The sequence below is a fragment of the Cynocephalus volans genome, chromosome 10 (genome assembly GCF_027409185.1).
Source record: "Cynocephalus volans isolate mCynVol1 chromosome 10, mCynVol1.pri, whole genome shotgun sequence".
Taxonomy (NCBI): domain Eukaryota; kingdom Metazoa; phylum Chordata; class Mammalia; order Dermoptera; family Cynocephalidae; genus Cynocephalus; species Cynocephalus volans.
Window position 1 is genome coordinate 98,237,475 of NC_084469.1, and position 27,086 is coordinate 98,264,560.

Sequence of the window (27,086 nt, forward strand, 5' to 3'; positions counted from 1 at the left end):
GGTCCCTGCAGGGCTGGCCCGGCTGGGCCCTTTCCCCAGGGGTTCTGGGGGCCTGTGCTTGCTTGGGGCTGGGCCCCAAGCCGGCTCAGCTTCCTGTGTGGCTGAGAGAGGAAGTTTAATGGGTGACGTCCCCTGACGGAGGCCCCTGCCCCCATCCACTGTGAGAAACCCAGGCATCCTGCCTCCTAGCCTTCTCCAGGGTGGGTGGGCAATAGTGGTGCAGCCTGAGAGGTCAGACCCCCAGCTCCGTCCTGCCAGAATGGGCCATGTCAGGTCCCCACCATCACTGCCTGCTCTTGCCTCCTTCCCTACTCCGCAGCCGCCAAGACTTCACAGTCCGCTTAAAATGTTTCTCCTTCCCTCAACTCTTCTTTGTCTTGGTCCATTTGCACTGGCCATTCACTGTGAGACCACCAGAGGGAGCCTGCCTGGAGAGTGGACACACAGGTACAGAGACAGACAGACAATAGACAAACATGCACAGCCAGGAAGTCTCCATTACAGACAGAGCCTGGAGCAGTCATAGGCAACAGATAGACTTGGAAAGATAGCTAGAAATAGTTGGAACATAGTTACAGACACACCCCAACAAGCACAGAGAGAACACCCGCGCGCGCGCGCGCACACACACACACACACACACACACCCACACACCCACACCCACCCCCCCCCCACACACACACAGCAGTCCTAGTCCTGCAATGTGATTTGGTGCAGAGACTCAACAGACAGGCACAGTGGACAAACAGTTACAGTCACAGAGATGACAGACAGACAGACACAGACCACAGCCATAGATACTAACAGGATAACAGAGAAATTGACCTGGACGATAGCCAGAAACACACAGAGCACAGACATAGAGAAGACCCGAAGGGACAGAGGTAATCAGGACCCAGACAGATGCAGAGAGACGCAGGCAGAGTCAGATGACAGCTGGGCACACCCAAGTAGAGTCTTAGACTCAGAAAGATGCAAACATCCAGGTGGATAGATGTAGTCATGTCAAGACACCAGGGCACACTTGCAGGCACAAAGACAGACACAATATAGGCACTCATGGTCACACACACACACGAAATTTCCCAGACAGACTCAGAGAATTAAAATACAACAGTTGTACTGTGAAGTGTGGAAATATCGTACCCACAGCCATATGGACACACACAGATTCAGAGTCCACAGTCTCACATCCTCATGCAGCCTGATGGACTAGTGTTATGGTCTGAACATTGGTGTCCCTCCAAAATTCGTAGGTTGAAACCTAATCCCCAGTGCAATAGTATTAAGGGTGGAGCCTTTAGAAGGTGATTAGGTCATGAGGGCTCTGCCCTTATAAAAGAGGCTTGAGGGTAACACCAAGGTCAAGGGTTCGGATCCCCATACTGGCCAACCACCAAAAAAATAAATAAATACATATATAAACAAACAAAAAAAATAGGCTTGAGAGCAAACAGCCCCTTCTGCCATGTGAGGACACATAGAAGGCACTGTCTATGAGGAACGGGGCTCTCAACTTTCCAGCCTCCAGAATGGTGAACAATACGTTTCTGTTGTTTGTAGATTACCCAGTCTGAGATATTTTGTTATAGCAGCCTGAATTGCATTTTGTGTCTAAGACAACTAGATATAGGTCCCACACATTCATAGACACACCCACACTCACCCCCAGATACCCCGAGACACTCCAGGCACACAAACTCATACAAACACACACCTATACCCATAATAGACTCCCAGTATCTTGCAGGAGGCCATGGAGTGGGGGAAAGTAAATGTACAAGCATGTGAACACACACACACACACACACACAAACACACACACACTCCTCCAAAGCCCCCAGCCAAAATGCAAGTGGATGAGTTTGAACAGAGTTTGGTACCCCCTTTATCTGCAAGGAGAGCTGGAGATGGGGGTGCAGAATCCTCAGGACTTGCCTCTCTTCTTCTTACACCCTCGGGCCTCCCAAGGCCCTCTTTGTAGCTGAAGGTCACTCCAGTTCAGAACAAATACCTAATGGCAAATCCATTGGGTGGGGATTCAAAAAAGAATTCGTGCTCCTAACGTATGACCTTCAAGTGGAGCCCTCTCTGCACTTCAGTTTCTGCATCTTTAATGTAAATAAATATGGTGCCTGTCTCAGAGATCCTGTGAAGTCTTCATGTGATAATTCATGTAAAACGTTTAGTACAGGGCTGGGCCTGAATCAAGCTTTTGATATGTTCTATTATTATGGGAGGCAGGCCAGCTAACTGGTTAAGAGAATGATTTTGGAGTCAGACAGTCCTGGGTTCAAGATCTGAAACATCTCTTTGACCTTAGCAAATCATTCAGCCTCTGCATTCATGATCTATTGTTGCATAACAAATTACCACTAAACCACTATAGTAGCATAAAATAACACATATTCAGGGCCGAGCCCGTGGCGCACTTGGGAGAGTGCGGCGCTGGGAGCGCGGCGACGCTCCTGCCGCGGGTTCGGATCCTATATAGGAATGGCCGGTGCACTCACTGGCTGAGTGCCGGTCACGAAAGAGACAAACAAACAAACAAACAAAAAAAACCACATATTCATTATCAGATAGTTTCTGTGGGCCAGGGTTCTCTGCTTCAGGGTAATGAGTTGTAACAAAGTATCTTCTGGACTGTGGTCTAATTTGAAGGCTCAGCTGGGGAGGGATCTGCTTCTAAGCTCACAATGCCATTGTTGGCAGAGTTTGGTTCCTTGTGGACTTTTGGGCTAGAGGCCTCAGTTCCCTGCTGCCTGATGGCTGGAAGCTGCCCTCAGTTCATCACCATGTGGACTTACCACCTTTGCTGTGTTCTGTTGGTTAGAAGCCATCATGAGGTCTAACCTACACTCACGGGAAGGGAATCACATGAGGATGTGAATAGGAGATGGGGATCATTAGGGGCCTCTTTAGAAGTTACCTTCCACCCTATCTGTATCTTTGTTTTCTCACTTATTTACTTATTTATGGCTGGCCGGTAGGGGGATCTGGACCCATGATCTTGGTATCATAAGGCAATGCTCTAACAAACTGAGCTAACTGGTCAGCCTTTGTTCTCTCACTTTAAAATGTGGAAAACAAAACACCGTGAAATGTACTTGGACCACTCACTTGCTCCTTTATTCAACAAAAATCATTACTAAGTGCCTTTTCTACGCATGTAGTGACCAAGGTAGACAAGGCTCCTGTCCTCATGAAGCTTACATTCTGATGGGGACAGACAAAAGGGATAAATATATAATGAGGCAGGATAATTCCAGTTAGCCATAGGTGCTGTCAGTACAATAAAATAACTGATGGGGAGTATCTTAGTCTATTTTGTGTTGCTATAGCAGAATACCTGCGACTGGGTAATTTATGAGCAACAGAAGTTTATTTGGCTTGTGATTCTGGAGCCTGGGAAGTCCGAGAGCATGGAGCTGGCATCTGATAATGTTATAGAGGACTCAGGTCTGGCTGCCTGCCCCCAGACAACAACCGAACAAACAAAAGTCAAGTGTTGGTGAAAATGGAAGTCAGCTTTTATTGGAGAATTCCAGTGACCTGAGGAGAAATGTGAGGCTAACTCATCTCTCTGTTAAACCTGAAGGAGAGTGACCAGACTAAACCCATCTCAGACTCAGATTTACTGAGGGGTTTTTAAAGAGGGGACTGAGGGGATGGAACGTGGGAAATGAAAAGCAGGAGGGAGGGGATGTGAGCTGCAGGGGCTCCTTGCAAGGAGCCAGGCAGGTACAAGGTCTTGCCAAAACTCCATCTGGTTTCTGCTCCTGTCCTTATCTCAGCGTTCTGCTGGATAGTACATGCCCTGTTGAGAATCTGCAGCTTCAGCCTGTCTAGAAAACAACTTTACATTCAGGCAAATAATGTCATCTTGCCCCATAAACAAGGTTCACAATCTCAAATAACCATGGGAAAAGAGGGAACTCAGAGAAATGCATGCCAAGAAAAAAAACCTGTGTCCTTTTAAAATTTGCTTATATCCAATGAAGTTTTAGGTCCCAACATGGCTTCAGTACTGCTTACTCCAACAGCGAGGGCCTTCGTCCTGTGTCATCCTATGGTGGAAGGTGGAAGGGCAAGAGAGCATGAGAGAGCAAGGGAGCAAAAGGGGACCAAGCTCACTTTTATAACAAACTCACTCTAGTGATAACTAACCCACTCCCATGATAATGACGTTAATCCATTAGTAAAGGCAGAAACCCCATGACCTCATCACCTCTTATAGGCTCCACCTCCCAGCACTGTTGCATTGGGGATTAAGTTTCCAGGACATGAACTCTGGGAGATACATTCTAACCATAGCAGAGAGTGCTGGGGTGCTAATGTAGGGACATCAGGGAAGGCTGCATGGAGGAGGTGTCAGTTGAAGTGAAACCTGCAGGATGAGAAGGGGCTAGTCATGTACATTTCTGGGGAAAGAGGTAACGGGAACAGCAAGGGCAAAGGCCCTGAGGTTGAATCTGGTTTGATACGATTGAGGCCAAAAGGGAGACTAATGTAGTTTCAGCTTAATAAGTAAAAAGTAGAGTACTGGGGTTGAGGTCAGAGTAGTCAGCATGGTGTGGACCGCACAGGACCTTGGAGACCAAGGGGAGTGTTTGGGTTTCAATCAGAGTTAGAGGGGGAGTTAGAGGGCATTTTGAGCAGGGGAGGGACAGTCTCTGATTTGCATATAAGGACACGTCTCTGGCTGCCATGGGAGGAGGACATGCTGTTGGGAACAGGGATGACAGAAGGGAACCCAGGGGAGGGAACTGGGTGGTTGTCTGGGTGAGCAATAATGGTAGTTTAAACCAGGTAGAGATGGGTGCTGAGATGGGGCTGGATTTGGGGCTGTCATCTGAATGTTTGTCCCCTCCCTGTCTCATGTGGGAGCTGGATTCCCAGTGAATCTGGCTGTGTTGAAAGCTGAGGTCTTTAAGAGGTCATTAGATCGCGAGAACTATGCTGTCATGAATAGTCTGTCTTCTGTTGCTTAAAGAATACCCCAAACTGGGTAATTGATAAAGAAATGAAGCATATTTCTTACAGTTTTGGAAGCTGGGAACTCCATGGTCCAGAGGGTGCATCTGATAAGGGTCTTGTCTATAGAGTCCCAAGGCAACCGGGGAGTCACATGGCGAGAATGGGCTGAGCAAGAGAGAGCGAACCTTCTCACACTCTCTCCTTATAAAGTCACCAGAACCACGCCCATCACTCCGTGAACCAACCAAGCCATTCACGAGGGCACAGTCCTCACAATCTAATCACCTCTTAAAGGTCCCTACCTTAAAGGCTCCACCTTTCAGATACCGTAATTGGATTTCCCACCCTCTTAACACTATTACAATGGGGGTCAAGTTTCCAATACATGAACGTTTGGGGGACACACTAGACCCACAGCACCCAGTTTTACATACTCTGTTATCAGCAACAGAAAACTGACTAATACATTCCAGATATGGTTTTTTTTTTGTGGGGGAGGGGAGTCTTAAAATTTTTATTTCAAAAGCTTGGATAATAGCTTTTTTCCTTTCCCTTTTTTTGGTGGCTGGCTGGTATGTGATTCTGACATTTTCTGATTAGTATTCTTATTGCTGTTATGGAGCAGAGAATTTTTTTTTCTTCCTTTTTTTCCATTACAGGAAATGCATGAGACCATACAAAATTAAAAGGTGAGAAAAGCATGACACTGGCTTCCCAAGGTCAATTTACTCTTTGCCACCAGGGTCCACAGATCCAGGCTGCAGGGTGGTAGAAGGAAGCAGACCCCCGTGTGGTTCTGGGTAACCTGGTAGTAGGATCAGCCCACAATGCTGTCCTGGCTTCTGAGACGACCCACACTGCCTAAAACAACTAGAGCTATGGAAATAGTAAACAGGAGAGTGATTTCCAGGGGGTGGGGGTCGTATTTTAAATAAGATGCACATGGGACATGTAAAAAAGGCTGTCGAAAGTTTGCCAAATTAAATTTGGTACATAATTGTGTTCACTCCATATCCAGACAAAGTGTGTGTGGTCGGTTGGTTGGTCACTTGTTCCTGCTGTTGCCTCAGTATGGCTTGTTGTTATTCTGATGGCCACCACGTCTCTGGCTCCTCCCATAATTTGTACTACCCTGGCCAACACCACAGCCACCACTGCCTCAGTTTCCCTTGGTTGTGGTTTCCACGGCCCCCAGAGCCATAGTGCTGCTGGCGATAGACCTCTTTGGGCTGGGCCACCTTGATTTTGAACTTGCTTCCACTGATAGTATGGAACATTTTCTCCAGGACCTTCTCCACAGGTTCTTCTTTTTCAAAGGTGGTAAACACAAAACCTTGTCTTTTGTTTGACTTTGAATCCATTAAAAGCTCAATAGCCTTGACCTCCCTAAACTTGCCAAAGTACTCCCTGATCTTTTCCTTGGTGGCTTCAGGATTCAGACCTCCCACAAAGATTTTCTTCACCCGCTCCTTCCTCATAGCTATGGCCTTTTTAGGGTCAATGACACGGCCATCCAGCCTGCGCTCCTCTGGTCTAGGACCTTCTCCACACTGCCCGCATCTTTGAAAAGGATAAATCCAAGTCCTCTTGACCGTCCAGCATTGGGATCCATTTTTATTGTATAGTCAATAACCTCTTCAAATTTTGTAAAATAGTCCTTTAAGGCTGTTTTGCTGATATCTCAGCTCAGGCCACCAACGAACATTTTTTCCAGGCTCAGTTTTATTTCAGTTCCCTCTGTCTTGTGGATTTTTTTTTTTTTTTTTTTTTATACCAAAGTCACTTCCATTTTCTTCTTTAATGCTCAGAGGCCAGAAGTCCCCAGCTGAGGATCATGGTTCTAATCTCTTGGGATACATTTTGGAGGCAGAGACAAGTGGACACAGCAAAAGATGAGAATAACACAATTTTGGGTGTGGGAAACAAAGAATCAAGACTAAGTCCTGGAGTTGGGGTTTGAGCATCTGGGTGGATCGTGATGCAGTTTATTGGGGAAGACGATATTTTTAGGTGTAGAATCAGGAGTTCTTCTGTGGCAACATTAGGTTGGAGATGACAAAGAGCCAGAATCACTTCCTGGCACATTTTGCTATGTGAGCACCACTTTTATTTTCCTTCAAGGGGATGCCAAAGTCTGCTCTGATTAGAGACAGGATTTGACAGCTGAGAAAAGTACTTTTCTGTTCAGTTCTTGAAGAGGATGCAGGGCTGGCTGGAATTGTGATTCTTCTAATCTAGAGGAAAAGTTATGATTCAGAGTAATACAGTGCCTTGTTCAAGGAAGAAAGGCACAGAGCTGGGGAATCAAACCCAGGTCCACCTGCCACACTGCCATTCATTGTCTTTCTGGTCTGCCAGGCAGCGCTGTGCAGGGTCTGCTGAGTTGGTGGTTACTGCGAGCTGAATGTTCAGGCTTCCTTCCTTATGCTTCTTACTCCTGGCTGGGATGCGACCCAGTAAGAGGGCTAGGGCCCCAGCCTGGGTCTGGTGGTCTCACACAGAGTGTGGTAGACATAGTTGATTGGCTCTTAGCATCCCTCCCTCCCACCAACCCTTTATCCTGGTTTGTCGTCCTAATGCAGAGCCTGCAAAACAACTACATGTCCCAGATGCCCTTGCAGCTCTGGTTCTAGACGCAGAATTGGTTCTACCATTTAGAAATGCTCATGAGAGATTTGAAAAGTGAAAGTAAGACGGTGTGTAAGTGTGTGTTTATCCTGCTGAGAAGCAGAATTGTGGAGGTGTGGGATTTATTTTAACGAAAAAAAATTTTTTTTGGCAGCTGGACAGCATGGGGATTTGAACCCATGAACTTGGTGTTATAAGGCTGTGCTCTAACCAGCTGAGCTTGTATTTTAATGATTTTGTTTTGTTTTGGCAGTAGGTTGGTGTGGGGACCTGAACCCATGAGCTTGGTATTATAAGGCTGTGCTCTAACCAACAGATATTTTACTGAAGTTTTGTTCTCCACTGGACCTATCTCCTGGTCTGTGGGTGTTAAGAGGTGTTCTTGAACTCCATAGTCCTGGTGGCAGCCTTCCACCAGGTGGTTCTCCACGTTTCTCTCTGTACAGAGGAAGCAGCCCCCTGGTGGCTCAGCTGTGTGGTGTCTCCAAGGGTCCTTTCTGGAAGCACAACCTAGTCTAGTGCTACTCAGTGTGATGTCATTTGCAAATCATTAGCATCATCTGGGAACTTGTTAAAAATACTGTCTTGGCTTCCACCGCAAACCTACTTACTGAATCAGAAACAGGGTGGGACCCAGGAAGCTGTGTTTTAGCAAGTTTTTCTAGAGATTCTTTTTGTACATGAAAGTTTGAGAGCACTGGCTTATAGCCCATTCTGTCAGCCCCTCCAACAGTGTTGCAAGCTCCCAAATCCTTGTATTCAATCTCTTTCTGCTTAATATACTTACAGGGGTCCCCGCAGTGAGCTCTGGCTGACAAAGTGATGTCTGAATTTTAAAGTTCAAGTGGCAGGGTTTGAATCCCAGCTCACTGCTTACTAGCCATGAGACCATGGGCAGGTGACTTTGTGTGCCAAATTGTAATCTCCCATCTTACATGCCCTTCTATAATCCTACCAACCTGCATCCAACAGGTAGAGTCTATATCCCATCCCCTTGCATCTGAGCAATGCTTTGCGATTGCCTTGACTAGGAGTCTGGAGGAAGTGACACTAGGTGACTTTTGAAGCTAGGTCATAAAAGAGCAGTGTGTTTTTCACCTGCATTTACTTCTGCCTTGGTCTCTTGGGATGTTTGCTTCTTGGCGAACACAGCCACCATGCTGTGAGGAATTCCAAGCAGACTACAGAGAAGCCCACACGGCGAGGCACTGGGACCCTTGTTCTGATCAACTCCTGCTGAGCCCCCAGCCAACAGTTGGCACCAACTTTCTGGTCAACTGTGAGCCACTAGCTGAGATGTTCCAGCAGATACCATGGGGAGCAGAGATGAATTGATTTGCCAAGCCTTGTCCAAATTACAGATGTGGGAGCCAAAAACATACTTGCTTTTGTTTTAGGCCACTAAGTTTTGGGGGATAGTTTGTTATGCAGCAAAAGCTAACTGATACACTTTATTTATCTAAACTTTGGTTTGAAAGGGGATAAAAACTCAGACCTTGTAGGGTTGTTGAGAGGGTTCCATGAGATGAGGCATGTACTGGGCATGCTGAAGTGCTCCAAATGTCTGAGCTACCTTGTTATTCTGGGAAGACTACCACTTGGGTGCTAGCTCAGGCTGCCATCTCCCCAGCACCCTTCTCTGGAGATTCCTGAGTGTCCTGCCTTCCATATTTGCAAGACGCCCCCCAGAGGATGGCAGCAGCTCCATCATGGGGCACCCACTCTGTGCCCATGAGATCTCCTCGAATCCTCACAAACAACCCTAAGGTGGGTGTATGGGGATCATGGGGAAAACATATGATCCCATTTTACAGGTGAGGAAATTGAGGCTCAGAGAAGACACATGTCTTACTCAACACCACATGGTCAGTTAGTGGCATAGTCTTGTCTGACTCCAACATCTTGGCCCCCTCCCCGACATCCCTCTACTCCAAGATTAGACGCCCCTCTGTGCCCATCTCCACCCTGTACGGAGGAGCCTTTCTTTGCTTGCTGCACATGAAGGTGAAAAAGGAACTCGGCAGAAATGTGCTAGGACAACAATTAATTTATTCATCGAGGGTGAGGCAGGGAAGGGGAGGATGGGGGGCGGAGGGCACAATCACTCTTCCTCACAGGCTCCAGGCCTTGTTTCTCCCCCAGCAACAGCCGGCCCCCACCCCAGGTGAGCCAAGGTGGGCAGGAGCTGGGCGGAGTGAGGTCAGGGAGGAAGTGGGGTCTTATGGGAGTCAGAGAGGAGGTGGGGTCACAGGGGAGCTGGGGCCATGGGGTCAAAGGTGAGGCAAGGTCAGAAGTGAAGTGAGGCTCAGAGGGAGGGGTCAAAAGTCAACCAGGGCTTGGAGATCTAGAGGGGAAATGGGGTTCATGAGGGGTGAAAGAGGGCTCCAGGGTGGAATTAAAGGTGGGGTTTGTGGGGTCAGAAGGGGTGAAGCAGGGCTCCTGAGCATGTCAAAGTTGAAAGAGCTCAAAGGCCAAAGGCAGGTCCGGGAAGAAGTGGGCAGAGGTGACGTGGGCTCCAAGGGTATCGTCAGGGGCGGGGCCCAGTGACGTTCATGGGGTCGGAAGGTCAGAGGTGCGTCAGCCTTGCAGGGGAAGCGGGGTTCCGGGGGTCGGAGGTCAGAGGCGAGCCAGGGGCAGCCGCGGAGCCGCACGGGGCCTAGGCCACCTCCTCCTCGGCCTCCTCCTCGAACTCGCCTTCCTCGGCCGTGGCGTCCTGGTACTGCTGGTACTCGGACACCAGGTCGTTCATGTTGCTCTCGGCCTCGGTGAACTCCATCTCGTCCATGCCCTCGCCCGTGTACCAGTGCAGGAAGGCCTTGCGCCGGAACATGGCGGTGAACTGCTCCGAGATGCGCTTGAACAGCTCCTGGATGGCCGTGCTGTTGCCGATGAAGGTGGCCGCCATCTTGAGGCCGCGCGGCGGGATGTCGCACACGGCCGTCTTCACGTTGTTGGGGATCCACTCCACGAAGTAGCTGCTGTTCTTGCTCTGCACGCTCAGCATCTGCTCGTCCACCTCCTTCATGGACATGCGGCCCCGGAACACGGCGGCCACCGTCAGGTAGCGGCCGTGGCGCGGGTCGCAGGCGGCCATCATGTTCTTGGCGTCGAACATCTGCTGCGTGAGCTCGGGCACCGTGAGCGCGCGGTACTGCTGGCTGCCGCGGCTGGTGAGCGGCGCGAAGCCGGGCATGAAGAAGTGCAGGCGCGGGAAGGGCACCATGTTCACGGCCAGCTTGCGCAGGTCGGCGTTCAGCTGGCCCGGGAAGCGCAGGCACGTGGTGACCCCGCTCATGGTGGCCGACACCAGGTGGTTGAGGTCCCCGTAGGTGGGCGTGGTCAGCTTGAGGGTGCGGAAGCAGATGTCGTACAGGGCCTCGTTGTCGATGCAGTAGGTCTCGTCCGTGTTCTCCACCAGCTGGTGCACGGACAGGGTGGCGTTGTAGGGCTCCACCACCGTGTCCGACACCTTGGGCGAGGGCACCACGCTGAAGGTGTTCATGATCCTGTCCGGAAACTCCTCCCGGATCTTGCTGATGAGCAGCGTGCCCATGCCCGAGCCGGTGCCCCCGCCCAGCGAGTGCGTCAGCTGGAAGCCCTGCAGGCAGTCGCAGCTCTCGGCCTCCTTGCGCACCACGTCCAGGACGGCGTCCACCAGCTCCGCGCCCTCCGTGTAGTGCCCCTTGGCCCAGTTGTTGCCGGCTCCGGATTGGCCTGGGGAGGAACAGGGAGGGGACACACGGGCGCTTAGGGGAGGCCCCTACCCTAACCCTGTCACCACTTAGAGGACCCCTAGGTCATGACTAATAACAACAGTATCAAAAATAGAAACACCCCATACTGGTCAGCTGCAAAAAACCCAACCGAGCCAACAACCAAAAAAAAAACAGTAAAAGAATGAAGAGTTAACATTAAGATGATTCATATTATTATGTGTTCTATCTGCTTTCATCTCTGCCCCGTTCACCCACCAGCCAGAAGGATCCCAGTAAAACCTAAATCAAATCATGTTCCATCTTAGCTCAGTATCATCCCAGGACTCCCATCTTTCACTAAAAGCCCAAGTCCCCCTCACCACCTGCCCCTGTCCCCTCTCTGCCCTACCCGCCTTCCTCTCTCCCCGTGGCTCACTCTGTTCCAGACACCTGGGTCTCCTCGCTGTTCCTCCCACACGCCAGGCTCAGTCCTGCCCCAGGGCCTTTGAACGTGCTGTTCCCTCTGCCTGGCACGTTGCTCCCCCAGCCTGTCCCAAAGTCCCTCCTCACCTCCCTCAGGACTTTGTCAGCCTCAGCGAGGCTTTCCTTGAGTGCCCTATGCACAAATACAAGCCCTCCCCATTTCTTGTTCTTCTTCCCTGCTGTATTTTTCTCTGTGGCATTGACAATCCTGTTCTCTTATTAATCACGTTTATTGTCTATAATCTCGCAGTGAAATGCAAGCTGCAGGAGGACAAGGATTACACCTAGAACATTATTATTAGAATATTATTGTGAACAGGCAACACTCTTTCTCGCCCCTTCCTCTGCCTCCACCTTGGTCCGTCCCATCCTTGCCCACAGCCCCCATGCCCTGGTCCCCCAACTCCTACCCTCACCTCACGGTCTGTTCTCCTTGAAGCCACCAGAGGGCGCCTGTGAGCACCTGAGTCAGGTCCTGTCCGTCCTCTGCCCACAGCCCTCCGTGGCTCCCACCTCCATCAGGGGACCAGCCCAAGTCCTCCCCACGGCCCACAAGTCCCTGCACAACCTGCCCCGTCCCCCCCGTCCTCCTGTCCTCCCTCTGTCCCCTCGCTCACTCTGCTGCAGCCTCACGGGCCGCCTCACTGTTCCTCCCACACACCAGGCTCGGTCCCACCTTAGAACTTTTGCATTGGCTGTTCGTGCTGCCTGGAATGCTTTTTCCTTTACACGGCTCCTCTCTCACCTTCTTCAGGTCTCTGTTCAATGTCACCTCCTCAGGGAAGCCATCTCTGACCATCCTCAGCCCCCGATCTGTAATGAACCCTCCTCTTTGTCCTCCGTCTCCTTACCTTGTTTTATTTTGCTACATAGTCCCTGTCACTACTCTACCTTATATATATATCCTTTTGTTTTTCTGCTTGTGTCTGTCTCCCCCTCCTAGAACATAACCTCGTGGAGGATAAGGACTTTGTCTTGGTCCTACCTGTGTCTGGCACACAGTAGTTGCTGTTCTTACTCAACAATGGACTGCTTCTAGCATCTAAAATATGCTAAATGTGGGCTGGCAGGTTAGCTCAGTTGGTTGGAGTGTGGCCTTATAACACCAAGGTCAGGGGTTTGGACCCCCTACCGGCCAGCTGCCGCTCCCTGCCCCCCCAACAAAGAAGAACAATATGCGAGATGCAGGGCATGTCCTGCATCTCTGAATCTTTCCCCCAAATCTCTGAGGCCCATATGTACACACTCTTCTTACTTCCATTTTATAGGTGAGAAAATGGAGGCACAGAGAGGTTAGGTCATGTGTGGAAAGTCACCCCTCAAGCAAGTGACGCAGCCAGGAACGAGGCAGTCTGGCTTTTGGGTCCACACTTTTATCACCTCCCGCCCCCACCTCCCAGAGGCTGCAGAATCTCTTGGCCCATCCGCCAGCCACCCATGGCCATCCTAGAATCCCTCATGCCCTTTGGCTAGCCTCATTTCTTATTTCTTTTTTTTTTAAAAGATGACCGGTAAGGGGATCTTAACCCTTGACTTGGCGTTGTCAGCACCACGCTCACCCAGTGAGCAAACCGGCCATCCCTATATGGGATCCGAACCCGGGGCCTTGGTGTTATCAGCACCGCACTCTCCCGAGTGAGCCACAGGCCGGCCCCCTCATTTCTTATTTCTTTTCTTTTTTTTGGCAGCTGGCCAGTATGGAGATCTGAACCCTTGACCTTGGTGGTATCAACACCATGATCTAACCAACTGAGCTAACCAGCCAGCCGTCTCATCTTGTCTTTCTAAAGCCATTTCTTGAGAATCTATTATCAGCCACATCTATAAAGGGGCATTACTGTCTTTCAGCATCTTTGCACAGATCAGAGAGGGAAAGTCACCTGCCCAAGGTCACCCAGCTTGGCTCGTCAGTCCCTAGACTCCAGCCTTTAAACCACCCATGCTCAGAGGAGGTTGGATACTGGGGTGCTGGGAGAGGGTGGAATCTGGGCCTGAGGCCGGGGTGGGGGTGTACAGCCAGCTTGATCCAGGAAAGCTTTCCCAGAATGACAGTCACAGAGCGGAAGGCACCCTTGAGTCTAAGTGCCAAAAATGTCCCCACTGTCTTCCCATATGCTGTTCCATCTGTCTTGCACTTCTTTCCTCCCTTCAATGCCCCTTGGCTGGTCCAAGTCCTACTCATCCTTTAGGCTTCAGATAGTAATAATGATCATGAAAATCACAGCAACAAACACTTATTTACCTTTTCTACCGTGCTGGGCACTATTTTAAATTCTTTACACATATGAACGGCTTTAAACCTCACAATTTGCTACCCTGCAGATTCTCTTCTGCATTTGGTAATTGGTTTTAAAGATGCAGACACTGCAGTGTAGAAAGGTTAAGGAGCCTGTCCAAAGTCCCCTAGCTGACTCAATCCGTGGCTCTGTTTTCCTTATCTATCTCCTCTGTTGTCCATCTCCCGCCACGGGGGCAAGGAGCTCTGTCTGATCTGTTCTTGCCTGTATCCTCAGCTTCTGAAACTGGGTGCTCACTAACTATTTGTCAAATGCATGAAGTGGCGGAGCTGGAATTCTCACCCAGACAGTCTGGCTCTGGTCCACGCTGATGAATTAAAAATGCCACCTCCTCCAGGAAGCCTTCCCTGAAACCCCTCCTGTATCAGATGCCTCCCCAGGGCTCTCACAGTGGTCTGGGCATTCCCATCAGAGCCCCGAATGCTGTCTGCCTCCGCCACTGGTATGGGGGGCGGTCCCTGTGACTCTGTGATGATGTTCTGTAGAAAATTTTCATCAAGCATTTGGAAGTAAAAGGAATAAGGGGACTTCACTGCTTGTGTACCACGCTGGGGACTCACCAAAGACAAAGTTGTCAGGCCGAAAGATCTGGCCGAAGGGGCCAGAGCGGACCGAGTCCATGGTGCCAGGCTCCAGGTCCACCAGTACTGCTCTGGGGACATAATTTCCTCCTGCGGGGAAGCAGATGGAGGGGAGTTCAGGTGAGCACCAGGAACCACACAGGCTCCTGGGAGCATCCTGTCCCCTCCTGGCTACTCCCCACCCCTGCTCTGGAAGGTGCCTCCTTGGCCCTACCTGTGGCCTCGTTGTAGTAAACGTTGATCCTCTCCAGTTGCAGGTCACTGTCCCCATGGTATGTGCCGGTGGGGTCGATGCCATGTTCATCACTGATCACCTCCCAAAACTAGAGGGGTGATGGTGGGCAGGGTTGAGCAAGGGGAAAGCAGGTGACCAGTCCCAGGAACCCCAAACCACCTCCCTAGCTGCCTCCTCTCCCCCAAGCAAGGTGAGTGGGGGACCTGAGACATGGTGGCCAGGCCAGGATGAGGCAGCAAGAAGAGGTGGGGGCGGGGTGCAGAGTCAGCACCCAGCGGAGCTGCCTGGTGCCAACGCACCCGGGCTGCAGCCTGGGGGGAAGGGCGGGGTCTCTTTGTGCGCCTGGAGGGGACAGTCCTCCAGCTGTGAAGCCGGCTGTGGCGAGCAGACCGAAGGCCGGGCCCCACTCCTATCGGCCTCTTTGTTCCCAGCCTGTCTCTGCCCCCAGCGCCCCCTCCCCCACCGTCCCCGGGGCGCAGGCCTCTTGGGGACCCTGTCCCCCAAAGGCCCCAGGTGGGGGATCTCTGGGGGGAACTCGAGGACCCGGCTGTGCTCATCTCGGGCACCCCTCCCCGGGCCCGGTCCCCCGCGCACCTTGGCTCCGATCTGGTTGCCGCACTGGCCGGCCTGCAGGTGCACGATCTCTCGCATGGCGGTGGCGCTGACGGTGGACGCGGCGGCGGTGGCGCGGACGCTGGGACAGGCTGCGGCGGCGGCGATGCACTGTCCCTGAGCCCCGGGGTGTCTGTATATCAGCAGGCGGGGCTCACGTCACGGCCGGTCACCGCCCGCTCCGCCCCCTGGTCCCGCCCCAGGCCTGAGGGTGCGGGGGTGCAGGGATCGCCCTCCCCAGCGGGCTCCGAGCCCTCGGGGGGTACGGGCTGGGGCGTGCCAGGGCCACTCTCTGCTCCGTCTCCCCCGTCTCCATCCCTCCCCGCCCCCAGGCGGGCCCGGCCACCCGCATTTTGCAGAAATTGAGTGGGGGAAGGGGCAGCACTTGGTACACAAGGAGCTGAGAATTGCTGTCGCTTCTCTATCCCCACGACCTCCACCTCCAGGCCGTGCCTCAGTTTCTCTGTCCACGGCCTCCCTCCTCATTCCATTTAGACCTCATTTGCCAGAACCCTTGCATTAACCGGGAGGGCTCCTAGTGGGGCCGATCTAGGGGCTCCAGAGTAGAGATCTGATTGGGGGGCTGGGGGTAAAGGGCTCATGGTTCCCCTGAGGACTTGTGTTAAAGCTGCAGAGTCAGTAAAAGCATCATCTTCCTTCCGTGTTTGGTTGTGGAAGCTTGTGGAAGCTGGTGGAGATTGTGGGGGAACCCTGGGCTCCCCCTGGACACCTATGTTGGGCTTTGGGCCCATCCCGGGTGGGATCACCCTAGCCAGGCCTGGGGAGGAACAGAGAGTAGGACTTATAGCTGAATTACATATTTGGGGGAAGGAGAGAGGATAGTGATTCCCCCCCCCCGCCCCCGGGGCTGCCTTGTTCCTCCAGATCAACGCCTCTTCGCTCCCTTATTATTCCTTGTTATAATTCATTACAAACCGTCTCCCACACCTTTGCATCTTTTATTAGCTATATGACTTTGCACAGGCCACTTCTTTCTCTTCCTGAGCTTCCTCATTTGCAAGAAGGAATAGTAATGAATGCCTGCCCTTTAGGGCTGTTGGGAGGGTCCAGTGACATGGCCCAGTCAACAACAAGGGGGCCCCAGTCTACCCTCGCACAGAGTCAACAATAAGTTGTATCCATTTTGATTACAATTATTATCAGGGGCTGGTCAGGATTTCCTGGGCTGCCCCTCAGGTGAAGGTCAGGTCTCTTGGGGCCACCTTCTGCTGGCAGCCTCCAGCTCTGCCATCCCAGGAAGCCTCCTCCTCACCCCCCCCAACTTAAGGACTTCTGCCTTATTGCAGGTTGGGGGTGGGGAAGCCATGTAGACCATATGGTTCCAACCTCACATTTACCGAACCTCACATTTGCCAGTGGCCTCTAATTCTGACCAGTGGCTCTCAAACATGAAGGGAGGTGGTAATTTTGCCCCCCAGAGGACCCCAGGCAATGTGTAGAAACATTTGTGGTTGTCACAACTGGGGTGGGGGGTGCTTCTGGCACGGAGCGGGTGGAGGTCAGGGATGCTACCCAGCACCTGCAGTGCCCAGGACGCCCTCATCACAGGGAACGATCCGGCCCCAAGTGTCAATAGGGCTAGGGCTGAGAAACCCTGTGTTATTTGGGAAAAAAATTTGAGCGAGACTTCTAGCTCACAGTAGACCCTGGAATAAATTCCAGATGGATTAGATGGTATATGGGTTAGACTGGGATGGGTCCCCCAGCTTCTGTGATTTACCTCCTCTCTCCCTCCCCACTTAGTTCATGTATGTATGTACGCATGTGTGTATTTTTCCCCCGGAAAACCATTTTTTATTTACTCGCATAAGGTATTTCCCATAGGAAACCAATTTTGCTTAGCCCTCTTCATAACTACAGTACAACCTCAAAGGCATCCTGGGGTTTTACTCAGCCACACCTAACAGTGCCTAAAAACACCTATGCATCCTATCTTGCCTCATAAATCCATGAAAGTCTGCAGATTCTCCCAGCTCTAAAAACAGTGATGTTTACCAAAATCGGCAGTTTCTCTTTACCGAAACGTAGGCAACGTTTGGTATAAGAGGGTAACAAGATTTGACTTTACCAATATTGCATGAAGGCTAAAGAGTGATTTCATCATTCTGCTTTGCAATGTAGTTTCCAGAAATCAACTGTGATAAACAGCAGGAAATTACTTTGTTAACATTTTACTAACTCCTAAAACACTGCAAGTTGGATTTAACAGCTTGTTATGATTTATAGGTGTCACTTAAAAACATCAATCCGTGAAACCATGTAGAGATAAGTATGCAGAAAGTCTGCAAAACAAAGCATACTTGAAACATGTTTAAGTAGACACATGATCTGAAATTCTGGATTTTTCAGACACTTCATTGTTATGGTGTGGCAGCCAACTATTGCCTCATGTCCATTGGAGTAAGCCTCCTAAATCCAGTTTCATTGCAGATTCCAAATTGTATGTATTTTCTGCCATCTCCCCTTCAAAGCTTTCTGTAGGATTAGGATGGCTGTGTGAACACCTTGAACTTGAAGTTCCAGATCTTCTTTATATTTTTTCTCAAGAAAGTTTCCCCATCACATAATTCTTTCCCATTGCTGTGGTTTTCCAGGCAAAGCAAGCTCCAGATGGATCTAACTGAAATAAATATTGTCGTCTCTCATTTCAACCAGAAAGAAGAAAATCCAAATGGATGAAGACCACCTGACTGGGTATATTCTTTTGTCTGGGAGCTACTTTCTGCAGCAGCTGAGTTTAGCAAGAAATCAGTATTGCTGAGCTAGTTTTTGAGCCTGTGCACAAGCACTCTGTAACTGCCCCATGCGTTCTACACCAAACCCACATGCTTGGTGCTGTGGGTTGAATTATGTCCCCCAAAGGTTCATGTATTAATCCCCACTGTGACAGTGTTGAGGGTGGGAAATCCTATTACGGTAATTGAAAGGTGGGGCCTTTAAAAGGTGATTAGATTGTGAGGACTGTGGCCTTGTGAATGGATTGATTCATTCACAGAGTAATGGGTGTGGTTCTGATGGCTTTATATGGAGAGTGAGTGAGCAGGTTAGCTCTCTCTTGCTCAGCCCTGTTGCCATGTGGTGTGGAGAGTCACCATCATTTTTGAAGGTCCTCACCAGATGTGTTCCCTGGACTTTGGACTTCCCAGCCTCCAAAACTGTAAGAAATAAATTTTCTCTATGAATTACCCAGTTTCAGGTATTCTGTTATAAGCAACAGAAACTAATATGCTTGGTAATTGATTTTGCTCTGTATATATCTTGCTCATCATATAGAATGGATTTCTATTTCTCTGCAGTCACAAATACCACACCATTTGCAGCTTTAATTCCCACTGAAGGGGGTCCTCCAGCTACAGCAGCCAGAGCATATTCAACCTGGACAGGTTTACCAGATGTGCTGAAAGTAGTCAGTGAAAAGCTGTAACCATGCTGCATCTGCCGTCTTTACCCGGAGAGCTCTCAGTGCGTTTATTTAAATGTGTGCTACTTCCTAGGACTTCAGTAGGCCAGATAATTATGGAACACAGAGTCTCTTGGGGGTCAATGGACTTCCCTAACCAGGGAATTCTCAGCCAGGGGTGATTCTGCCCCCAGGGGACACCTGCTGATGTCTGAGACATCTTTGATTATTACAGCTTTTGGGGTGTTCCTGGCATGGAGTGAGTGGATCAGGTCAGGTATACTGCTCCACATCCCATAATGTACAGGATGGCTCCTACAGCAAAGAATGATCTGATCCCGAGTGTCAATGTCAACAGTACCACGGCTGAGTGACGCCGATTTAGACTTTCGGGGTTATCACCCAACGCCTTGTTACAACTGATCACAGAGACACAGTACCCGATTGAAACAGGAGGCCTACCAACCCACGCAAATGTATATCAAGAATTTGTCAACCCTGTGTTGGCATTTCTTAACTTTTTAATATATCAAGAATCTTAAAAAAAAGAATAAAAACAGAAGTGGCCCTGCTGGGAGGGGATGATTTAGGGTATGGGCTCAGTCCTGGAAAAATGGGGTTTTCCTATGTCACCCTGCCAGGACACGGCTGAATTGGGGTGTTGACTCAGCAGTTGGGGGGGGTGTTCCTTGGTTAGCTCACCTGGGAAGGGACAGCTCCTTGGAAAGTACAGGCCATGCAGAGACCACTATCTTTTTCAATCTCAGAGCATCCCTTGGGCTCCCTGATGGCCCTCAGGGGAGGAATCCAGAGGGAGGGCAAGAGGCAAGAGAATGGAGAGCAGAGGGTGGCCTTCTAGTGCCCGGGGCTGCTGGGACCTGGCATTGCCCGATACAGAGACAGTCCAGAGATATAGAAAGCCTGTGGGGATGAAGGGGAGAGGGGTTTGGGGTGGGCGATGTCACCCCTCCCCAGTCTGGCTCTCCTAAGCTCCAGTCCTGGAAGGTAAAGACCACCAGGTGTGCCCATAGCTCCCACGTGAGCAGACTCCCCCTGGTACCCAGGTGTCCCATGGCATCACCTACCACCCAGAAAGCCATCAAGGCTCCCAGCAGGAATCCGAAGACCATGTCGTAGGGGTGGTGCCAATGGTCTAAGGTCTGGATGTAGCCCGTGAGCAGAGCCAGTGATAAGAAGAGGAACTGGATGGTTGGTCGCAACAGCTTGGTCTTCTGTCCCCAGTAGCGGGCCTGCACATAGAGCTGGGGGGTGGGTGCGCAGTGCCTTGAAGATCGGGGAGCTGGTATCGAGAGGCACTGCATTTTTGTGGCCACCTGACTGTCTGATCCTGACCCAGACTATGAAGCAGGACATTCTACCTTGACAGTTTTGTACGAAAATGGAATTCAGTGTGTAAAGAGGGTATTGGTTGTGGCCACCGAAACCATCCTTGGAAGACGGTTTTTCCCTATTAGCTACGCACTAGTGTTGGGAGAACTGTTAGACATTGCACGGAGGATTTCCCATGCAGTCAGCTGAGACCATACAGGTGAGCCTCATATCGTGGCCCAACACCCCCACCTCCTGCAGGTGGCAGATTTCCAATCAAACTGGGTCAGACTCATCAGGGAACCCTCAAACAGCAGAGATTGGGCTCCTGATTTTGAAACGGCAAACAAAAGCCAAAAATTTCCCGTTTTCAAACAATACGTTTAAAAACATCAAATCCACTTCCTAGATATGAGCAGGAAGGATGGGAAAGAGGCTGTTATGTGTTTTGGGGGAGAGATCAGGCATTGGCACTAGATAAGAGAATTCCTGGAGACCCAGAACATTCTGCTCACAAAACTGACTACCCTTTCTGAGGACCCTGAAACCAGAAAAAGGCCTCGTGGCCTGGGCCTAGTTGTATGTGATTTGTTTGCACCTAGGGTGATGGTGAGGAGGGGGACACTTCCACTCCATCTGTGAGCCTCGAGGCATTGGTGACATGCATCCCAGATCCAACCACCCTGTGGGGGACAGGAGGAGTCCTATTACTGATAACAATAACGATGTTTAGACCAGATCCTATGGTCAGACCCTGTTCTATGTGCTTTAGTGTCTATCAGCTGGTTTATGTTTTCACTCATGAAACCACAACCATAGGAGGTAGGTGCTGTTTGCGTGCCCATTTTACAGATGAGGAAATGGAGGCCCAAGGAGGTTGAGTATCTCACCCAAGGGTCACACACTGTTGAGGCTGGGAATAGAGGCCACAGAGACTGTGCATTCCAGGTCCAACACCCCAGGTCTTCATCACTATAGGATGCTGTAGTTACTTTGTTACTTGGTTTTTGAAATTAAAAAAAAAAAAAGGCTGGCAGTCAAATGGGTTGTCTTTCAGGAAGAAAATGTTGCTGGTGTTGAGGTGGCTGTGTGACCATCATGTGCCCTGTGGCCTGAGCCTCTGTCTGTGTCATGCGTCTGTCCACCACTGTGCCCGAGTGCTCTGGGCTGGCTCCGACGTGTGCGATTGGTTTCCAGAACCTGAATCTATGCTGCCTTTGTGTGCTGGCCTGTGGATCACGGGCTCTTTCCCAGAGGTCCTTCCCGCCCCCTCTCTGGCCCCACCTTCCACCTTGCCACACAGACCTTTCACCGGCACTTCAGCTGGGTCTGATGGTCTTTCTCCTTGCCCTGGCAGAGCCCGGCCCTGGGCATGGGCCCAGCCTGGCACAGGCCCTCTCCAGCTGTGGGGAGGGGTGGGACGGAGGACTGGGATGCTAAATGAGCCTTTAAGAGGACAGAAGCTCTCCCAATTCCAGGGGCACACATGAGCTCTGTGGAAGCCGTGCCTGGCACTGCTGGCACCAAGTATAGAGTAGAGGGTGGTGGTGAGGGGACAATGGAGCATTCTCTGGCCTTGCTGGGTATGTGGACTGCCTCTTGCCAACACTCACCATCAGATACACCATGCAGTACATCCCGAAGGAGGCGTGCTCAGAATAGAAGGATTTCCTGGGAGATGGGCAGGAAGGAGGGCAGAGATCAGCGGTGGCCGGGGTGGGGAGGGGATGCTCCCCACCCACCCACTTGCCTGGCATTGAGAATGTCGGCAGGGTGCCCGGTGCAGCTGTAGTTGGTGATGTAGCCGCTCTCGCATTTGAAGGAGGTTGGGTCTGGCTGGCACACGGCCAGGAAGTGGGGCCGCAGGCTCCCGGTGGTCATTTTGGCAATGTTTGCCAGGGAGTAGCTGGCCATGCCGCCGAAGACGAAGGTGCCCAGATGCTTGTAGACCATGACCATGTAGGTGCTGTTTAATAAGGCTGGCGAGCTCAGCTGCAGGCTCCGGACACGGATCATTTCTCCGAGGCTGATCTGTGGGGTGGGGCGCACACCGCTGCTGAGGGCAGGGGGACAGTAAGAGTGGAGAATCCTCGGCACTCTGTCTCGGACAGCTTCCATATTCCCTTCTGCATGTGGAGAAGGGGTGCGGTTTTCCACTAAACCAGGCAAAAGGGCAGGGCTTCTCGATTTGTCATACACAAAAATGGGAGACTTCTCCCACCCTTGTGTCTGCAATGGGCAGGATGTCCTATTTCACTAGGGCTAGGGGCATGGCCTCCCATTTAACCAAGAAGAGGGGTGGGACATCCCCCTATTTTATGTCAGACATCGGCAAGAGTCCCATATGGGAAAGGATTGGGACTTCCTGCTACATTACACCAGGAAAAGGGCTGGGACATCCCCACATTTTATGTCACATATAGGCAGGATTTCTTGTCCCATATATGTCAGGGGCAGGACTTCCTGTGACACCAGGAAGAGAGGATAGACTTCCTTTCAAATGCTTGCAGATGGTGGGACCTCCTTTTCCACCAGGAGAAAGAGGCAAGACGATCCCCCTATGTCTGAAAGGAGGAGATTTCCCAGCACACCAGAGAAGGGGCAGGACTGCTTCCTGCTTTATGCATATAAGGGATGAAGGTTTCCTGTCTACTAGGGCAAGAAGCTGAACTTCCTTTTGCTCCATGCTCAAGGCAGAGAGGTGGGCGTCTCCTCTGTCCTGTGTCAACAAGGGCTGAGCCTTACCTTTTCCTCAAGGGAAGGTTTTCTTCTATGTCATCAAGCAGCGAAAGTTCCCATGTCATTAGGAAAAGAGGTGGGACTCCCTCCTGCCTTAGGGCAGGGCTTCCAACTTTGCCAGAGAAAGGGTGAAGCTTGCCGTGGCATGTCACCACTACACGGGGTGAAGGTGTCCAGCCCCTTACCATGAAGATGGAGAGTAAGAAGTCCATGGTGATGAGTGCCGAGTCCTCGATGGCATAATGGGACACCCGAGGGTATTTGATGGTGTTGTCGTCGCAAAAGAAGCCCTGGAAGTGGGGTGCTACGTAACCGCTCTCACAGAGCAGGGTGGGGATGCTGACTGCGGGGGACAGAGAAGACCCCACTCATGGCTGGGTCACCTGAGGCTTACTCTCCTCAGGCCGTCTGGCCAGTCGGTCCTTCCTGTGTCTTCACAGCCTGGACATGGTGGGAGGGCAGGAAGGCTGTGCAGGGAGATGACCTGGCCAGAAGGTGAGGGAGGGGAGAGCCCCAGGGACCCATCCATGGATAGGGTCCTCTCAGCCACCTGCAGTCAGCATCCTCCCTCAGGTGTGTGAGATGGTGGGAGGGGGGGTGGGATGGGTAGGTGTGGCATTTGTGGATGTGTGAATGAGGTAGGTAAGAGGTCAGGACAATGAGGGGGTAAGGGTGGGAGAACTCAAGTCTTCTGTATGTGTGTGCGTCCTGATGAGTGCAGGTATATGTGTGTGGGTGTGGCTCTGTGTGTCTTTGCATGGGTGCATATGTGTGCATGTGTGTGTCTCAGCTTATGGGTGACTTTTCTGTTACCTGCTATATGAATAGGTCTCTGTGAATCTGTGAATGTGTGTTTTCTGGTGTGTCTTTCTGTGTAGTTGTGAGCCAGTCTGTGGCTATGAAAGTGCTTTCTGTGTAGTTGTGAGCCAGTCTGTGGCTATGAAAGTGTGTCTTTGTGTGTGCAAGTCTCTGTGTCTTTGCACGTATATGACTATGTCTAGGGAAGTGTTTGTGTGTGTGTGTGTGTGTGTGTGTGTGTGTATGTTTGTCCTGGTATATGCCCCTGTGTGCTTGAAGATGTTCATGAATGTAGATGTGTGTGTCTTGGTGTGTGCACATCTCACGCATCGTGTGTATGTGTGGTGTGAATATGTGCTTGTGATGCAGATGGATACCTGTTTGGGTGTGTGTGCTCCTGTATGTGATCTGGGCGTGTGTTTGTGTGTGTGTCTGAGGTTATGAGTGTGTGTCTGTGGAAGTGTGGGTTGTGCTGGTATTTGTGTGTGGTTGTGTCCAGGGTTTACGTGTGTGTTTATGCTTACATCTGTGGCTCTATAGCTGATTCAGTTGGGGGATATTGGTGTGAATGTGTGTTTGAACAGGGCCCAGAGCCCCTCCCCTCCTGACATTACCATCCTAAGGTCAGACAGGGCTGGGGGCCTGTCTCCAGCAGGTGCTAAGCTTTCTATCAGACTCACCCACCCCAAAGGCCTCCTCCCAGCCCCCCATGCTTCCTTGACCCTGTTCTTTCTGCGGCCCCTGAGGTCTAGTAGAGACAGGCAGCTGGAAACGAGCCTCCCACACCCCCTAACTCCCTTCCTAGGCTGAATGAGGGGAGGCAAAGCTATTGTCCCAGCTTGGCCTCCCCTCCCCAGAGGGGCCTTTGGTTACTGGTTCTGCCTAGTGGAGATTTGAGGGGCAATGGTGTATGTCAGTTACGCATCTAGATTCCAGGCAAGCACAATCCACACAGATGCCAGATACACACCTATAGAATCTGACATACACAGTTATACAACCACACAGTCTGACCCAGACATCCAGAGTCAGATATACACACACAGACACACAATGCAACAATATACACATAATACACATAGGTCTGCACAGAGCCCGATGCACACCCAGATATACAAATACCATTGGACCCACCTCCAATGTAGATATGTGCGTAGTCACAGGCTCCAAAAGACTAAGTACATGCGTAGGAGTCACCCACAGAGTCACACATAAACACCCCATCTCTTCTAAGCTAATACAACATAGTCAGATAGTGACACACAGAGATGCACAGAAACCCAGTGAGAGACACACATACCGAGCCAGATACACACAGAGCCCACTACAGACAGCTAGACCTACATACAGACCCACATGCACGCACACACTTGGAATCATACATATACACAGATATAAATACAACACAGATCCACGTACATACATACAACACACATACAGTCAGATGTACACAGAGATATGCAACACACACACACACAGACAAACCTAGACACACAACCCAACAATAAACACAGACCCAGGAGACAGGCAAACACACAGCCATATATACCAAGTGTTGTGGACACAAAAGCCACACTTGTGGAGGGTCCTTTTCTCTCCATTCGTACACATTGATACAGACGCCCCAGAAACACTGCGACACACACGGATGGACATACATACGACCCAAGTACACACCCCAGTGCAAACAGCCCCCAGTCTAGTGACCCTCAGGTAAAGACCGAGAGGGACACGGACCGCTTCCACGACCCCTTGGATTTCGGGATTAGGGTGCTCTAGGCTGGTGGGGAGGGGGCTCACCCAGCAACAGACAGAACACGTCCAAAGCCACCAACATCTTGGCGGTCGCGGAGCTCGGCAGTGGAGTGGGTGGGGTCATTCCCCGCAGGCTCTGGTGTCGGACCCTCCACTCGGGCAGCGTCATGACCGCGTGTGATTTTATGGACTGCGGGCGGGGTGGAGGAGGGAGGACGATGGGGTGGGTATGCCCACCCGGACTGGGATTCTTATCGAGCCAGGCTGGGCCCCAGCAGGGGAGAAGCGGGCGGGGATGGTGGGGACCACCGTGGGCCGGGGCGGGGTCCCATGTTAGGGCGGTACAGCCAAGGGGGTGGGGCCGGGGAAACTGAGGCCTCTCTCGCTACCTTAGCGAGTTACTGGACAGCACATCTCACACCAGGGGCGCGGCGGCTCTGGGGTGGTGGGTGTGCACGGGGCCTGGAAGAATGTAGGGCAGAACAGAAGGGGCCGGGCCTGAAGGAATAAGACAGAGTCTTAGAGACCCGCAGGCCACAAGGTGCCCAGCGAGGTCGCATGAGGGGTTGGGATGGTTAGAAGACTTGGACCGGCCAGAGGGTGCAGGGCTCTGGAAGGGTGGAACCCAGCACAGGGGGAAAGATGTGAGAGGAGACCAGACGGGGCGGAGCCTGCGGAGAGGGTGGTGCTGGACTAAAAGGCAGCAACGCGAGTATGGCAGGGGAATGGGCAGGGCCTGGGAGGCAGACGGCCGGTAAGTGGGCGGGGCCAAGGGAGAAGGGGAAGTGGGAGCACCCGAGTGGGCGGGGCTTGGAAAGAGGATGGCCGGGGAAGTGGGTGGAGTCTAGGAAGAATGAAAGGGAAGTGGGAGGGACTGAGGAGTGGGCAGGGCCTGGGAGGCTGATGGCTGGGAAGTGGGCGGAGTCTACGAAGAATGACGGGGAAGTGGGAGGGACTGAGGAGTGGGCAGGGCCTGGGGGGCTGATGGCTGGGAAGTGGGCGGAGTCTAGGAAGAATGAAAAGGAAGTGGGAGGGACTGAGGAGTGGGCAGGGCCTGGGGGGCTGATGGCTGGGATGTGGGCGGAGTCTAGGAAGAATGAAAGGGAAGTGGGAGGGACTGAGGAGTGGGCAGGGCCTGGGAGGCTGATGGCCGGGGAAGTGGGCGGAGTCTAGGAGGAACGGCAGGAGCAGTGGGAGAGTCTGAGTGGGCAGTCTGGGAGGAAGATGGAAGATGGCCGTGGAAGTGGGTGGGTCTAGGGAGAATGACCGGAAGTGGGCTGGGGCTGGGAGCCGGGTTGACTCTGGGAGGGCCGGGCCCACTTGTCCCTTGGATCCTGGGGCAAAACCCACGTGGTCGTCGGGGGTCATCCTGGCTGGGCGCTGGGCATTCCTGGTGTTGGGCGACTCCTCGGCCGTCACCTTCTGCCTGAGAGACATGGCTGGGCCAGCAAGGACCCTTGGCTCTGCGTTCAACGGCCGCCCCGCCCCGCCGTCCTCGTTGGTCGCGCGCGGCCGAATGGGAATCCGCCTCC

At 51.7% G+C, this 27,086-nt stretch overlaps 2 protein-coding genes and 2 pseudogenes across 5 annotated transcripts; all 4 read right to left on the reverse strand.

Moving 5' to 3' along the window:
- Positions 1 to 6,047: 6,047 nt before the first annotated feature.
- LOC134389343 (heterogeneous nuclear ribonucleoprotein A/B-like) lies at positions 6,048 to 6,686 on the reverse strand (annotated as a pseudogene).
- Positions 6,687 to 10,265: 3,579 nt separating this feature from the next.
- On the reverse strand, positions 10,266 to 15,584 carry TUBB4A (tubulin beta 4A class IVa). Of its 4 annotated transcripts, none has more exons than XM_063112433.1 (4): positions 15,495 to 15,584; positions 14,880 to 14,988; positions 14,645 to 14,755; positions 10,266 to 11,323 (listed from the first exon to the last, which is right to left on the reverse strand). In XM_063112433.1, exons 1-4 carry the CDS (start codon positions 15,549 to 15,551, stop codon positions 10,266 to 10,268), a joined length of 1,335 nt encoding a protein of 444 aa, XP_062968503.1. In that variant the 5' UTR covers positions 15,552 to 15,584. The 4 variants fall into 4 exon arrangements, with proteins under 4 accessions (XP_062968503.1, XP_062968500.1, XP_062968502.1 ...); XM_063112430.1 differs by having other exon boundaries at positions 14,645 to 14,760; positions 14,876 to 14,988; positions 15,495 to 15,551; XM_063112432.1 differs by lacking the exon at positions 14,880 to 14,988 and having other exon boundaries at positions 14,645 to 14,752; positions 15,515 to 15,551.
- A 2,309-nt stretch (positions 15,585 to 17,893) lies between these two features.
- On the reverse strand, positions 17,894 to 18,968 carry LOC134387522 (proteasome subunit alpha type-2-like; annotated as a pseudogene).
- An 820-nt stretch (positions 18,969 to 19,788) lies between these two features.
- Positions 19,789 to 25,723, reverse strand: LOC134387523 (phospholipid phosphatase 3-like). The gene is made up of 6 exons (XM_063109976.1): positions 25,600 to 25,723; positions 23,187 to 23,344; positions 22,013 to 22,293; positions 21,876 to 21,933; positions 20,019 to 20,195; positions 19,789 to 19,854 (listed from the first exon to the last, which is right to left on the reverse strand). Exons 1-6 carry the CDS (start codon positions 25,721 to 25,723, stop codon positions 19,789 to 19,791), a joined length of 864 nt encoding a protein of 287 aa, XP_062966046.1.
- Between the last annotated feature and the right edge of the window lie 1,363 nt (positions 25,724 to 27,086).